At 39.9% G+C, this 15,933-nt stretch overlaps 2 protein-coding genes across 4 annotated transcripts in view; one reads left to right on the top strand and one right to left on the bottom strand.

The window, feature by feature from the left end:
* trim67 (tripartite motif containing 67) overlaps nucleotides 1-11,821 on the top strand; it is a 47,312-nt gene extending 35,491 nt beyond the window's left edge. For both annotated transcript variants that reach the window (XM_023952766.1, XM_023952765.1), the window contains 6 exons: nucleotides 217-380; nucleotides 1,860-1,998; nucleotides 5,341-5,465; nucleotides 5,579-5,754; nucleotides 6,896-7,058; nucleotides 7,835-11,821. In XM_023952766.1, the coding sequence (XP_023808534.1) occupies nucleotides 217-380; nucleotides 1,860-1,998; nucleotides 5,341-5,465; nucleotides 5,579-5,754; nucleotides 6,896-7,058; nucleotides 7,835-7,882 (815 nt within the window). In that variant the 3' untranslated portion in view covers nucleotides 7,883-11,821. The remainder of the gene's footprint in view (nucleotides 1-216; nucleotides 381-1,859; nucleotides 1,999-5,340; nucleotides 5,466-5,578; nucleotides 5,755-6,895; nucleotides 7,059-7,834) is intronic.
* Nucleotides 11,599-15,929, bottom strand: c24h1orf131 (chromosome 24 C1orf131 homolog). 2 transcript variants are annotated; one of them, XM_020714443.2, is made up of 9 exons: nucleotides 15,750-15,929; nucleotides 13,947-14,099; nucleotides 13,767-13,867; nucleotides 12,632-12,694; nucleotides 12,458-12,553; nucleotides 12,293-12,379; nucleotides 12,193-12,224; nucleotides 11,980-12,119; nucleotides 11,599-11,897 (listed from the first exon to the last, which is right to left on the bottom strand). In XM_020714443.2, the coding sequence occupies exons 1-8, from the start codon at nucleotides 15,826-15,828 to the stop codon at nucleotides 11,990-11,992; spliced, it is 741 nt and encodes a 246-aa protein (XP_020570102.2). In that variant the 5' UTR covers nucleotides 15,829-15,929; the 3' UTR covers nucleotides 11,599-11,897; nucleotides 11,980-11,989. The 2 variants fall into 2 exon arrangements, with proteins under 2 accessions (XP_020570102.2, XP_020570103.2); XM_020714444.2 differs by having other exon boundaries at nucleotides 12,632-12,688.
* Between the last annotated feature and the right edge of the window lie 4 nt (nucleotides 15,930-15,933).

Here is a 15,933-nt window from a genome sequence, read left to right as displayed (position 1 = left end):
TTATTTGCTCTTGTGCTTTTTTTAAATCTCCCAGTAGATTGTCATTGCAGCTTCTATTTCTATCCCTTGAACTGTAAAGTCCCCAAGGAAATGACGGCATCCATGTTTGTCCTTCCTTTCTCCACATCCAGTGTTTACTAGCCCCTTCCTCGTCTTTATGTTCATTGCCATTCTTCTGTGCTTTGTAACATTTCCATCAAACCTCTGTCTGCACAGTGGAGCCCGGACCTTCAGTGCCGGCAGCTCCCCTTCTTCAGCTGGAAAAGTGCTGCACCAGAAACAATAGTGCCACACTGGCTTGGAGGGTTACTGTGCCGACCAGCAACCCTATTGATGGATACATCCTGGAACTGGACGATGGCAATGGAGGACAATACAGGGTTGGTGGAAGTGCATCATCTTTACTTGAGTTTCATCGTTTCATCCATCTAGACCCGTGTTGTTGGGGAACTTCAGACCTCCACATGGTTTTTGTCCTGAATGGTTTTTAGATGCACTATATTACCAACAGTATTGGCTCACCCATCCAAATGATCAGAATCAGGTGTTCTAATCACTTGGTCTGGCCACAGATTTATAAAATCAAGCCCTCAGTCATGCAGAATTTTTCACTAACATTCATGAATGAATGGGTCGCTCTCAGAAGTTCAGTGAATTCCAGTGTGGAACTGTCATAGGACGCCACCTGTGCAACAAATCCAGTGTTGAAATGTCCTCATCCTAAATATTCCACAGTCAACTGTCAACTCTATCAGAACAAAATAGAGGAGTTTGGCAACAACAGCAACTCAGCCATGAAGTGGTAGACCATGTAAACTGACAGAAAGGTCAGCGGATGCTGAAGCACATAGTGTAAAGAGGTCAAAGACTTTCTGCACAGTCACTTGCTACAGAGCTCCAAACATCATGTGACCTTCAGATTAGCTCAAGTACAGAACGCAGAGAGCTTCATGGAATGAGTTTCCATGGCCGAGCATCTGCATCCAAGCCACACATCACCAAGTGCAATGCAAAGCGTCGATGCAGTGGTGGAAAGCCCACCGCCACTGAACTCTAGAGCACTGGAGACGCCTTCTCTGGAGTGATGAATCACACTTTTCCATCTGGAAATCTTATGGATGAGTCTGGGTTTGGAGGTTGCCGGAACAACGGTACTTTTGGGACTGCATTGTCCGGGTGTGAAAGTTGGTGGAGGAGGAATTATGGTGTGGGTTTGTTTTTCTGGACTTTGGCTTGACCCCTTAGTTCCAGTGAAAGGAACTCTGAATGCTTCAAAACATTTTGGACAATTCCAACCTCCCAACCTTGAGGAAACAGTTTAGAACGGTCCCTTCCTCTTTCAACATGACTGTGCACCAGAGCACAAAGCAAGAACCATAAAGACATGGATGACAGAGTCTGGTATGGATGGACTTCTGGTCTGCACAGAGTCCTGACCTGAACCCCATAGAACACCTTTGGGATGAATTAGAGCAGAGACTGAGAGCCAGGCCTTTCACCAACATCAGTGTGTGACCTCACAAATACACTTTTGGGAGAATGGTAAAAATTTCCTAGAAACACATTCCTCAACCTTATGGACAGCCTTCCCAGAAGAGTTGAAGCTGTAGCAGCAAAAGGTGGACCAACATCATATTGAACTCTATGGGTTAAGAATGGGATGGCACTTCAGTTCATATGTGATTCAAGCAGATGAGCCAATACTTCTGGTAATATAGTGTATTGTTGGCGGACATATTGCTAACTATCTGGATTAGGTCTGTCCGTCGTAAGGTGTGCAAGAGTTGTAATTTCTCATTAAAAGAAAATAGTGTTAAGTTTTATTTTATTTGTAATAATACTTTAATCTTCTCCTCCAGGAGGTGTATGTTGGAAGGGAGACGGTGTGCACAGTTGATGGGTTGCATTTTAACAGCTCCTACAATGCCAGAGTGAAAGCCTACAATACCATTGGTGTGGGTCCATACAGCAAGACGGTAGTTCTCAAGACGTCGGATGGTAAGTTGGTGCAAAGGAAGCTTTTACTGAACCAAAGGAGACAATATATCTGTGACGACTGTCATTCATCCAGGATGGTTCCTTATCATATAAAGTTTTGAAAATGTTCATCTGGTCGTAAGTTTTAATTCAGAAACTGACAGTCTCTTGTAAAAGAGGGAAAACGCCAAAAACTAAGTCCAGATGAGCCCTTTTTAAAAAACTTTTGGGACTACAAATGGGGCAATATTTGTATTTCTGCCTTTTAAAATGGGAATACCATTTCATGATTGGTATTGAAATAGTTCAGTGAGATAACTTGGTAAACCTACAGACGTGTATTAATGTGTCCAAACATTATACACAGGATAGTGAACAGTGCCCGGCTTATTGACTGTAGTTTACTTTGTCTAATTTGACAAACAGGCTAGTGGGCGGGACAGAGTTCAGTGGGAAGAGTTTTGTGTCAATATTCACACCCAGAATAATGAACAGACTGGAGCTTTGATAAAGTCTAAACAGGTAATTTAAAAAAAAAAAAAAAAGCTGTTGACCTCCCCTACAATGATCAAGAATAAAAGAAGGAAAAAAAGATTCAATTTTTGAAACCAGTATGTTTATCTTTGGTGTACAATCAGACATCTTAGCACAGAAGCATAGAAGTCAATCTGAGGTTTTCCATTGACTTCTCTCTCCAGTCTTCAACCAGCCTCTAGTGGCCTTTTGAGGAACTGCAACATTTAGAACTTCCTGGTTTGCCTCATATTTGAGAAAAATGTATTCAAACGAAAAAGACTTAGCCTGCAAATACATTTTAGTGAAAAATAGTAAATGTGTTTGTACTTTTTGCGGTATAGCTTGTTCTGTATTTTCAGTCACAGTGACAGTAGTACGGTTTTGTTGTTAATGCTTATTACTGTTGAAAGGTCAAAAATGTTCATGCTAGCTTTTAAACCAGTGGACTATTTTATTTGATTTAAGGCCCGTACACACCGGGACGAATATTCGCCAGGCGTTATTCGCCACGTTTTTTGTGTTGACACCCAGGCGATTTTCGCTGACGATGAGCCGACCGAACATGCAATTTCATTCCCTTACATTAGATGTAAAACAGAAATGCTCCTGTACACAAGGTGGCGCTGCGCAACTTTACGCTTCTTAAAGTCGCTTTTCACTCAGAAGGAGAGAGAAAGTATTTACACGCTTGTCAGAATCAAACAAAGAAAACATGAATATTTCAAGCACCAGTTGCTCCAACTAGTGCTTGGTTCGGGGTATATTTGAGAATTTCCGTCATTATTTCTTCGCAGCAGTGTAGACGCTACTTGGCGTCTATCTTCTTCGCTGGTATATGTGCTCAGAAAGACAGTTTTGTGTTTGAGCGCCCCCAAGTTGTGTTTGACTGTAACTCCAGAAGCTCCAGACACGTGTGCAAAAGCGCCATTCTCATTTGTCGTATAGTGGCGCGTGGCGTTTTTTCGCGTCGGTGTGCACACTTACGGAGCCCGTGTCCTGACATTAAGATATAAAAATATATCTTGTACCCACAGATTAATATCTTGTTCCCACAGATTATTATCTCGTTCACACGAAATACTATTCCGTTCCCACCAGATACTATTGCGTTCCCACAAGATACTATTGCGTTCCCTCAAAATACTATTCCGTTCCCTCGAAATGATTAACTCGTGCGAACGCAATAATTATGTCGTTCGAACGCAATAATTATTCACGTCATAAGTCATTCAGGCAGATATGCTCTCTGTACGCCGGCAAATCTAAGCCGCTTTCAGCGGTAACTTCCGTGTCTCTGTGACCCATATTCGTTCAAAAAAGGAACATGAAAAACAAAAATGATCACTTTATTACTGTCTCAATGAATATAAGAAAAATATCAAAAGATTTATGATAACTAGGCTGCTTTGTCATACGATAGCTCCTGCTAGGCTACTACTAGTGCCGCCGCAGAGCTCTTTGATGTATGCCGGCATTTGGGCAACTGGCTGGTCTGTTGACAGACAGCTGATATTGTAGTTTAGGGTCGAATAGGAATATTAATATTCAGGACTTGTCTTTTATTAACTTTAGCAGTCAGTCGCTTTACATTCGAAGGCTATTAGGCTACATGCTAACTGACTAGCCGATCATATCCTGTTATTAATTTACGTCATAGATTTACAGCAGATACCTTCACATTTCTGTCTGTGTGTGTCTCATTACATTGCATTGAAGACACGGAAGATGTTAAGAGAACAGATTTATTTATTTTCAAAAGCACAAAAGCATCCATCGTATTCACGTTCATTCACATGATGATGATCTGGTACGCCCTCCGGTCATCTTGCTGCAAAAGCCGCTTCCTGCCGCTACTTCCGTGTCTCTGTGAGCATTCAATAGGGGTAAAAATAAAAGCAAGAATGGTCGATCTGTTATTGTCTCGATGAAAATCGGAAAAATATCATATTAAGCTGGCTGCTTCGCCTAAAAAGCACTTACCTTTAGCTCGTAGCATAACAACAATAGCAGTACGTCACGTTTCCCAGCATCCTTTGGTGCCAATCATTGGCCAATCACCGTGTCCCTGTGACCAAGGTTAAACAACAAGACCAATGATTGAATGAATAATTATTGCGTTCGAACGGATTAATCATTGCGTTCGAACGACATAATTATTGCGTTCGCACGAGTTAATCATTTCGAGGGAACGGAATAGTATTTTGAGGGAACGCAATTGTATCTTGTGGGAACGGAATAGTATTTCATGTGAACGAGATAATAATCTGTGGGAACAAGATATTAATCTGTGGGAACAAGATATATTTTTATATCTTAATGTCAGGACACGGGCTCCGTACACACTCACGTTGGTGCCCTTTGTTTAGTCACGAGGCGTTAAACGTCGGCGAAAATCGCAGGCGAAATTCGTCCCGGTGTGTACGGGCCTTTACACACAGAAAAAATACTGCCATCTAGTGTTTGGTGGTATGACTACAGAAAGGGATGACCAGCTTGACTCCCTGTAAAAAAATGATCTTAAGAATTAGAATAACATTTTTTTAAAAAAAAATTCTTATTGTAATAAAACTTTAAAATTTTGTTTTACTGAAAATCAAACATAATTTTTAAAAAGAGAAGTATATTTATATATATACATATATATATATATATATATATATTTAAAAAATAAATATATTTAAATATATATATTTAAAAAACAACTAATAATAATAATTCAGCTTGTACATTTAGAGAGCATGAAAAAGAATACGTAAATCAAAAAACAAATAACAATTAATGAGAGAAGTTTGCTTAATATATGTTTTTCTTTCTTACAAAATGCTGACGGGTGTTTTTATTTTGCAGTGGCGTGGTTCACCTTTGACCCCTCCTCCGCTCACAGGGACATTGTTCTGTCCAATGAAAACCTGACAGTCTCCTGTAACAGCTACGATGACCGCGTGGTGTTGGGCACCGCCGCCTTTTCCAAGGTTACCCGTCTGTTTTGTACGACTTAAACTGGGTTAAATGGCTCGTTTTGTATAAAAGTGACTCACTCAGTTTGAGTTTGAGTTAAGATAGCCAATGTTCTCTTTCATCTCAGGGTGTTCACTACTGGGAGGTCAGGATCGATCGCTATGACAACCACCCAGATCCCGCCTTTGGGGTGGCGAGGATCAACACCATGAAAGACATGATGCTGGGGAAGGACGATAAAGCTTGGGCCATGTATGTGGACAACAACCGCTCCTGGTTCATGCACAACTCCCACACCAACAGGTAGGTCTTTGAGAGGCCATTAAAGAGTCCACTCCGGTAAACAGACTTCTTTAGTGTGCTGCCATATCTTGTTGTTGATTAAAACCCAAGTAGGGAATAAGTCTGTGGCATTTATTTTAAATAATAAAACACACGGTTAAGCCTGAGTCACAGCTGCCCTCATGGGTGGATACAGGTCGTCTGCAGTTATAAAATGGTCAAACCTGTACCACACAGGTGGCCCGCAGGAAATATCAAGGTTTTTGTCCAAAATATTTATGCCAACTTTTACTATGGGCATGCTGCGGACAACAAGTCATACCTAACACTTAACGCACAGGGGTAGGTAAGGGTGAAGCAGGTGAGACACAGGCGTGTCGTTCAAATTTGTCCTTTTGTCAGCCCCCACCAAATACTGCGCACTGCGCTGTTCATGTGATAAGTGGGGGCTCTTTGGGTAGACTATACAGGTTTTTTATCCCACTGACAGCCTGTATCTAGCAGTGAGGGCTAATATTTTACCAACGACCGGCTTGTGGGTAAGGGCACCGTACGACAGCGTCACCTGTGTGCCATAAGTGCGATATTCGTTTGCGTTAACTTCACGATACACTGTCCACACGCATGGCAAGTTTGTAGCATTTTAAAAATCTTCCATCATTGTTTAATTTCTCTTCAAGAAACATTTTTAACATTTTTAAAACCCACAACATAGAACTTTTGAAGTGTATTTTCCATGATAGAAACTACATTTTGTATAGGTTTTTTTAGGCTGCTTTTTTCCTTAAACCTGCCAGAAACAAGCGACTGTGTGTTTCTCCATCCATCTTTGTGGCTTTTGGATTCAATCTAAATCACAGAAGAATCTCCTGACATGGATGACACTAGGACCTGTGTGTTCAAACACACCGAGCCCCAGAGAGCAGCAGAGGTCGACTCCACGAGGCATTAAACCCACATCAGCATATATGGGACATATCATTGAGCTTTTATGTATGAAGAATGTCAAAAATGACGGATAGAGCTATCGTTGCAGAAGAAAAGTCTGATTGGGGCCGAAAAACACAAAAAACACATTTCTTTGTGGTCATAAACCATCTGTCCAAACTTCTGGTTTGATGTTTTGAATGTTTCCTCACAAACTGTCTGCCTTTGCGTTCAGGGCAGAGGGAGGCATCAACAAGGGCTCGACGGTGGGAATCTTGCTGGATCTGGTCAAACGCACGCTAACGTTCTACATCAACCAGAAGCAGCACGGACCGACCGCCTTCGATAGCCTGGACGGCGTCTTCGTGCCGGCAGTCAGCCTCAACAGGAACGTGCAGGTCTGTAATACTGAGTAGGAGAGACCAAATTTAACCTGTCAAGTTTGGTGTGGCCCTGCGACAGACTGGCAACCTGTCCAGGCTGTACTCTGCCTTCCGCCAACAGTAGCTGGGATAGGCTCCAGCAACCCCATGACCTCCAAAAGGATTTAGCGCGTTTGGAAGATGAATGCAAGGATGGACATGTAATGTTTTACTGGACTTTTTAAAATCTATGCAAAAAAATTCTCTCGACAGTTCAGACTGAGAATGTGGTGTAGACCCATCCCATGATGCATTTCAAAAGCAGGAAGGACTGCAACACTGTGCGTGCTTATACATTTGAAGGTAAAATGTAAAAGAGGTATGACACTCGCTCAGCTATACCCCAGCTACTGTCACACCGAGCATCTGCGAGTGGGTGGAGCCTCATGGTAGCTCCTGCACAGTAAGAACAGAAATGGCTGAACAACACAAGTTTCAAATTTGAGTCACTAAGTACAATCAAAATTTGTCACTAGGTGTTTTTTTTTTTTAAAGTTGTTGCAGAAACTTTGAAAAGTCGCTAAATGTAGCGAGAAAGGAAGGGAAAAGGGTGTCCCGCCCACAACTCAGAGACAAATTTCTAATGAACTCCTGCCGCTCTTCAGAAACTATGTCCAAGAAAATGACAGGCTTTTGATTTGGCCTAAGAACTGTAGAATCATAATTAAAAGACGACGCTTTGAAATCTAGTCTAAAATATGATTGGAATGGGTCTTCAATAAGCAAACATATGTTCTCTTCCCTTTCTCCAGGTCACCCTTGTGACGGGCCTTGAGGTACCAAAGAATCTCAACCAGTGAAAGCCCCCCCCCCCCCCCCCCCCCCCCCCAGGTGACCCTTTGACACCAACCATCAAGTTTAGCCTCGGTTCAGCCCCACATGGGGCTTTTCCCAGAACGATGGGCTGCATCTTATGTCATCTAGAACAGCGGTCCCCAACCCCCGTGCCGGGGACCGGTACCGGTCTGTGAGTCAATTGGTACTGGGCCGTACAGAAAGAATAAATAACCTACATTACTTCAGTTTTATTTATTTTGGAACCTGAAAGATGTTTTATTTTGAAAAATTGCCCGATCCTCTGTTCCATCGGTCTATGTTACTGTTGGCGCTCTTCTTGGTCATGTGATAAGTTACCACTAGAATAAAACCCAGGAGCTAGCAAAATGAGGAATTTAATTTTATGAATCCTAAATATTTGGGTGTGCGCTGAGGTTTTTATTTGGTGAACATGTCCGCACAGATAAGTGACATAATTTGGGGAATTTGTAAGATTTTTGCCCCAACAGCTCCTGGATGAGTGCTGGTTTTCCTATTTTTCCAGCTTGTGACATTCCGGTTCTTGTAGAAGAATGTCTGAGACCAAACTGACAGCAGACATGCTCACTGTGCAGTAACGTGACACAACAGTTTTTGCAGTTAGAGAAATGATTCGACAACATTGGTTCTGGTTGTGTGTCATTGTCGGGTTTGTTTAAGCACAATGAATGGAATTCTCTCTGCTTTTCATTGGAATCTTGTTGCCATCCAAAGCTTCCTCCGTACAACAAAAAGTCAAGTATGAAGACCGCTTGCTGTTCTTGTCAAAAATCTTCAGAGAACGTTGGAGCTGAATTCTTTTTTATCACTTTGACAAACCTACAAAACCTGGGAATTGAGCTCCTGCAGAACATCTGATTCTTTTTCTTAAAGGTTCCCCAAAATTCTCCAAGATGTAGGAAAATGTCACATTCCAACGGAAAGGTTAGCCAAACCAACAATGTTTATGTGATGGCAAAGTATTAACGATAAATTCCTCTTTGTGAGCACACAGGACAAGTAAAAGAAGAAATAAAGATTTTCTCAATTTTTGATTACCATGGCAACACGACTCAAATTCAGTGAATACATAGACTTTATATTTCCTACAGTTTCACTGCGTTTAACCTCGCCAGTTTTTTTTTTTTAAATGTAAATGTAAAAAGCAAAGTTTGATCTTTTTAGGGAACAAATAGAAATAATTGTTAGGTTTTTTTTGCTCTGCAGGATTCTGGAAAATCAAATACTGGCCTTTTTTTATGTTCTTTGAGAGACTGACAGCTACAGTGATGCATCCAAATGAATGAAAACTGTGTTCATTTCTCTGAAACATCTCACAGTTTTGGCACCTTTGACGAGCTGAAACGAAGATTTCTGGAGGCCTCATCAGGTTAAACTGCTGCTACGGGTGGGAGGGGCTAACAACCACAACACTGTGACTGCAAGGCCATTAGAAACACACCGTTTATATAAAGTACGTCCTGTCTCGCTTTCATGAGGCAAAGACAGAAATGTTTAGACTTAATGAGTTTTGCTGAAGGTGGTCTGTGATGTGTTTCTGTCCCGCACAAAGCATGAGTGTGAGTGTGGTGTAAATACTGACATGTGGATCATGATGTCAAATGTTACGCATGGACTAGGCATAGAAAAGAGTTTACAAACTGTTTGTGTTTTAAATATTGACTGTTTTTCTAATAAGTGATGTGAACAAGAGAGATTAGCTCTCCCTGCTGTTCAGCCATGGATTTTGACAGATTTACCAAACCTGATATAAAAAGGAAAATTGCAACCGTTTAGTAATTGGTTTTCTATGGAATATTTTTTTAAATGATGCCAATAACCCAATTTCTAAACTTATAATCAGGAAAATAAAGTTATTATTATTATTATTATTTTAGTTTTTAAATCTTGATTTTAGGAATTTTGAACAAAACATAGAAGGGAAACATGAAAAGTATTGATTACTTCTACAAGTTCCAGGGTTTTTTCAAAATAAAAGTCCCTAAATTAAGGGTTTAGCTTCAGACCTTGAGGACTCCTCTCCTATTTTTCTAGATATTTTCTACAGTCAGAGTAAAAAGTATCAGTTCTGTAAAACATCACACAGCATTCCCTTCATTCCCCAGAAGTATTGAAAGCTTCTTTTAATACTTTGACTCATAAATGTATATATTTATGTACAGTAATCTGCTAAGGACTTTCCCCCATGGATCAAATAATTCTTGAATACATTTATTGGTAATAAAGAATAGGAATAAACTGGAAAAAAAAGTTTTATTTTTGGCCTTTTTAACTCCAATAAGGGTCTTTTGCTGCTTTGATTGTATTTAAAGTGAAAAAAAAGTGATCAAATTGAATGATCATTTATTCTCCAGGAATTCTGACAAGCTCTGAAAAAATAATGAATGCAGCTGACGTCAAATTTATTAACGACTTTTTTATTATTATTATTTCCACATTTTTGATTATTGATTTGAAAAAGACAATTTTCTAAATGTGTTTTTACAAATATGAGGTTCTAGAAGATTTGATTCTACCTCTAACCTGTAACTACGTAGTTGAGTGGTTATTTTAGTTAGTGTTTGGTTCCTCTCCCCTCCTCTTCACTCTGCTGGTTACCTGAAGCAGCAAAAATAGGGGTGGTGGTTCCCTCAGGGTCTGGAGCTGCCCACCCCTGCATGGAAAGAACAAATACTGAACATTTTTAAAGATGGCTAAAGGAGGAAAAAATTGTTCTTGTGTAATAAAGTTGTGTTTTGAATGTGGAATTAGGCGAAAATCCAATGTTTTCTTTCGATTTCTTACTGTTTTAACTCAAATCATATTCCAGGTATTTTCTTACAAAACATTTGATTATTTTTTTATTTTTGTTCACATTTCCTGCTGAAACTTCTAAAAGCTGAGAAAATAAAACCGAAACAAATGTGAACTTCATAGATATAACAAGTTTATGTATTTGTTCAGTTATTAATGTATATATAATTTATTATAAAAAATATTTATTGCATGTTTGAAATGTAACTTTTTATTTTGGCATCTCTTAATTTGTACAGTAATAAAATGTACATATATGGAAAAATGAAATTAAAAGAATTCAAGGTTGAGGGGAAATGTTTTGCTGCCCTCAGGTGGTCAAAAGGAGAACCTGCAGGTTTCTCTCGAGCAGTAGACGCCCTTTTTTTTTCAACATTTGCGGTTTTCATTCCCTTTTTTTTCCCTCTTCATGCATGTTTAACATGTGACACAACCCTTATATTAAAGCAGGAGTCAGGAAGGAGGTCCATCTTGACCCTAAAGATGAATCGGGGGGCATTTCCTCCTGTGGCGTTCTTATGGTCACGTCCTTGCTGTCGTTGACCCCAATGTGACCTGACATTAGTCAAACAGGTCAAACCTCCATCCAAACTTGTGTGTGTGGATGGTCAAAAAAGCACAGTAGAAAATTGACTTATTTTAGGATTAATATGGCTCTATTCGTGGTTATAAGACACGCCCACTTCTTCCTGACATACGAGTACATGAATGTGACATTTTCCTGATCCATCTCCAAAATATGGTGCTGATTTAAAGCATGTATGTCATTGCCTTTTTCTTTAGAAAAAAAGATATTTACCTAAAGACATTGAAGAAAAACTGTTTTCTCTTTGTTTTGTAAGTTTAACTTCCTGTTTTGGGTAAAGAAAACTGCAGAAAACCTTTATCAAATCCACAAATGTTTCCCTTTAAAGTCTTTTACATAAAAACCTTTATTCATTTCAATCCCCTGATGTAGAAGTTTTGTATAAATACATGGTTTGTACATCAAGAATGCAGGAAAAAAACGAGTGTCAAAACAAAAATGTCTTTTTTTGTCATTTATAATGAAGCCAATAAATTAACTGTGATAAAATTAAAAATGTTGTTTTTTTGTGGAGCGTTGCATTCAGGGTCCATTTGGAGAAAAACATGAAAAAGTCTTGGGTTCCATTTCGGGTTGTTGGTGCGAATGCAGCTGCAGTTTTACTGGATTAATCCTCTAACCTACAAACAAAACAAAAAAAAAACAGTTTCTATTTTTTCAATTTAAGTTTACAAAATAATGTCTAAAGGCTCTGGAATGCACCTCTTTTCCTTTATCTCCGGCCTTTGATTTTCTGGATCTCCTTGGAGCTCAGGATCAACATGCCGTTCTTGAAGCGGCCGACCTGACCCGATGCTGAAGCAGCAGAACCAGCGGCTCCTTTTTTCTTCTTCTTGTTATCTCTGAAAGAAGCGGTCAGAGTTTAGGATCCCTACAAAGATCTGTTTTTAGAGACTTAAATGGGGCCTTACCCACCTTTGACTTAGCTTTTTCTTTTTCTTGGTGTCCTTCACATCAGAAGAAAACGGTAAGAAGTCTGTTTTTTTCTAGAAGGGTCTGTGAATCCAGCACTTACCGGCTGAGGCTCCTCCTTTGCCTTCTGCTTCTTCTCCTGGATTTGCTGCTGCAGGGTTTTGTAGTTCACGTATTCCCTCTTTGGAGGCTGGTTCAACATCAGTTATTGGTGGGGGGCGGGGTCAGACACATTCGGTTGAGATGCAGGTGGAGCGAGTGTCCTCACCTTGGCTCCCAGCATCACCGCCCGGTCCTGCTCGAAAACCCGCTGCTGCTCCTTCTTGTAGCCCGTGATTCCGAAGCGGTGGACCTCCAGGCGAGCCTGCAGACACAAGGACAGGGATCAAACCCACGGTTCCTGCACACCGAGAGGAACCGTGAAGACTGGGAGATGGTAGACCTTTTCCAAGCTGAGCTCCACGGGTGACGATTCTCTCTTCTCTACGACCTGAGGAGCCTGAAGCTAACAAGATAGAATCAGAAGAAAACCAGAGGACACGTTCACAACAGATCCACTTCTAAATATCTGATCCCTTTATCTTTTACCATCTTTTTTTGTAGCTTAATTCTCTGAAAACACCTGAGCTTGTTTTTGAACCCGTTCCTCGTTGGGACTCATTCTAAAAGCCATTCGGAACCCTTAATGTCAGGAAATGTCAGACTTGAGGGTGAAGCAAACCACAGATGGAGGTGAGACATTAGGCTGCAGGGTGATGACCCAGCTTTAACTTGGTGAAAATCCAAAGTGCGTCTGCTGTGCTGCTTAGAGGAAGAAACGCTGCATTCTAGGATTCATCAAGGTTCTTTAAGTCATTTATGGTCCCCGAACAACAGGCAACAGTGGATGCAGTTTCAGAAATTCTACTAACTGTACTCCATGGAATAAAATTATTTCTTAAAATGTGCGTAGAAGTGCTTCATTTTTAAGACAGCTGCGGTAAAACTATTTCAATTATGAACAGCAGGGCTGAAGCACCGCCCCCATGTGATGTCATTGCGTTCTAGCGTGATGGCGCAGATTTCTGCAACACCTTTCAGGCTTCAGCCATAATTACTTTGCCTTAAAAGACATTAAAATGCTTGTCTAATGGCAGTTAAGTTATTATTTAGTAACAGGTTACTTATTGGCAAGTAAAACTCCTCCCCCTCAGCTGCTTTGGTCTCCAAAGCTGCCAATGTTTGTGTCGAATTTTGCAGCAGAAGTAAAATTTGGGAAGTGGCGCCATCTGGCGGACACCTAAAAGACTACCATATTTATCATCACTCAAAGCAACTGAAGTTCTTTTGTGGTGTCTGTGTCCAAACTTTTGGTCTGTACTGTAATTCAGATGTCTTAAATTATTTTCCTACAAATTTTCTTTATTCAAACATTTATTCCAAAATGCAATTTACCTTCAACAAATGTATTTTATAGTTTAAAATGTCTAATTAACTGTTCACGTTTAAACATTTTCATCTGCATCTCTCGTCTGAATCCCTCAGCTGCTCCTGTTCGGGTGAAAACAGTGAGTGTTAGCAGAGCTAAAGCTGCTTACTGCTGGTTTTCCCTGAGCGAGAGCCTGACGGCTCTTCCGTTTCTTCGTTGGGTCCTGGAAGGTCACCACCTCCACCTGCTTCTCCTGCTGGACGTTTGGACCTGAAGATTTGACAGAAGAGGAAGATCTGAGCGATGAGACAGTCCTTCAGATCAACCTGCAGACTCTGACATTCACTACCTGGTTCATTCATTTTGTGTTTCTGTCCATCTTCTGCTCCAATTTCTGTGCACTTATTTAAATTCTCCTGCAATCCTGTTAACTCCTCCTCCTCTTCTTCTTCACACCTTTTTCGTTTCTTCTTCTTCTTGGGTTTCTTTTTCTCAGCTGGCCCTGCATGATAAAACAACAAGATCACATATACAATCTGTGATCTACTTCAAAATAAAATCATTGGCTTTTGTGTTAAATTATTTCACATTAAACCCTAAAGTTGATCCAATCTAAATTTTATTTAACCAGAAAAAAAAACACATAAAAACACCAACTTTTCAAGATAACGTTAGCAACTAGCAATAAATTAGCCTAAAATCAGGGAAAGTCTTTGCAACTGGAGCTGTATGCTGGAGTAAAATGTTTTTATAAACATCAATAATATTTAGCTAAACTTTTAAATTATGCGGACCAGCAACAAAACCAGCTCTCACTGCCAATCCACTGGTGTTCCCCTGGGTTGTGTCCTGGGCCCCCTTCACTTTTCTGGTTAGTAAACAAATCTCTGAGCTCCATCGTTAGTTCAACACTAGCGGCTCATGTTTCTTTTCCCCCCCACCAGGTGATATCTGTTACCCGTCTAACAAATCAAGAAACTCTACAGAAAGAAACCCCACACATATACGGGGAGAACATGCAAACTCCACACAGAAAGGTCCCCCATCAGTGTTCTGTTTCAGGTCCCCCAGCCGGGACTTGAACCGGGGCCTTCTTGCTATGAGGCATGAGGGCTAACCACTGCACCGAGCAGATTTCACAAAAGTACAGAATTATTTAGCAAGAGCACAAATTTTGTAAATAACAACAACAAAAAATAATATTGCTCATGAACTTCAGTATACCATTAACTAACATGTCCTAATAAGGACCATTTCAGTCAATTTTACTATTTATATATTTTTTTAAAATGACGCACATTTTACAGCTACACTAATATTGTACAACAACAATCTGATCACTTTCAGATATCTTAAATAATCAGACAGTTTAACTGATAAAGATGAGCATCTGAAAAACATTAAGATAGTTTCATTCATCTCACTTAGAAAAATCTGATTCCTAAACCCAGATGTATCCAATATAATTAAATTATTTTTCCTGCATATCTTTCAATTTCTCTGATTTACTTTGTTTTTTTACATCTGAAAATGTTTTAAAGTGATCACAGCAAATGCTCCTAGTTAGTGTTAACACAACAAGATCTGCTGTGAAGGAAAAAGACAAAAAAAGTACAAACAAACCCTGAAACGAATCTAGAAATAGACTAAAAAGTGGTGATTTTTGATGCTCAGATTTATTAATGGATCTAATTATTGCTGTTATCGAATTAATAACAGTTCCCTGAATGTTGGAGTCATTCCTACAGTTCCTAGTTATAACACTAGGGGGCGCCACGTACACAAGCGTTTGATTTAAAATGTCAAACTTATTTATATAGACTCTTTTCTTAATAGACTGATGTCTTGAAAACGTTTTATTTGAAGAACTCGTCATTTAAATACATTTTAATATTTGCGTTTCAAAAATAGTTCATATTTCCTCAGAGAGCGTAGTAAAACTAAAAACAAACTATCTAAAAAGATTTGCCTGTGTTTATTATACATATTTTAAAGAATTTACTTTATTAGCTGATTAAGAACAATTTATTAGGCTATTATCACAGTTTTTACTGTCAACATTGTTAAAAACAAAACACAAACGCCCATCATCTACATCATCTACTAGCTGACTAGCTGAGCTAACATCGATTAACTAGCTAAAGTCGCTTACCGAAGTCGTAAACAGCATCCAGCAGACGTTCAAGACACCACGAATGCGGGTCCCCTCTTTCCCCTGAACCCGAGCTCATTTCTACGAGCACAAAGTCAATTGTTTTACAGAAAAAAATGTGTTCTTGTTGTGATGCATGGGCGCACGCGAGGGAGTCTGTGTGATATGTATTTTTGACCCTCTT

The sequence above is a fragment of the Oryzias latipes genome, chromosome 24 (assembly GCF_002234675.1).
Source record: "Oryzias latipes chromosome 24, ASM223467v1".
Taxonomy (NCBI): domain Eukaryota; kingdom Metazoa; phylum Chordata; class Actinopteri; order Beloniformes; family Adrianichthyidae; genus Oryzias; species Oryzias latipes.
Note: the sequence above shows the minus strand (reverse complement) of the source record. Positions and strands in the feature narration are given on the sequence as shown.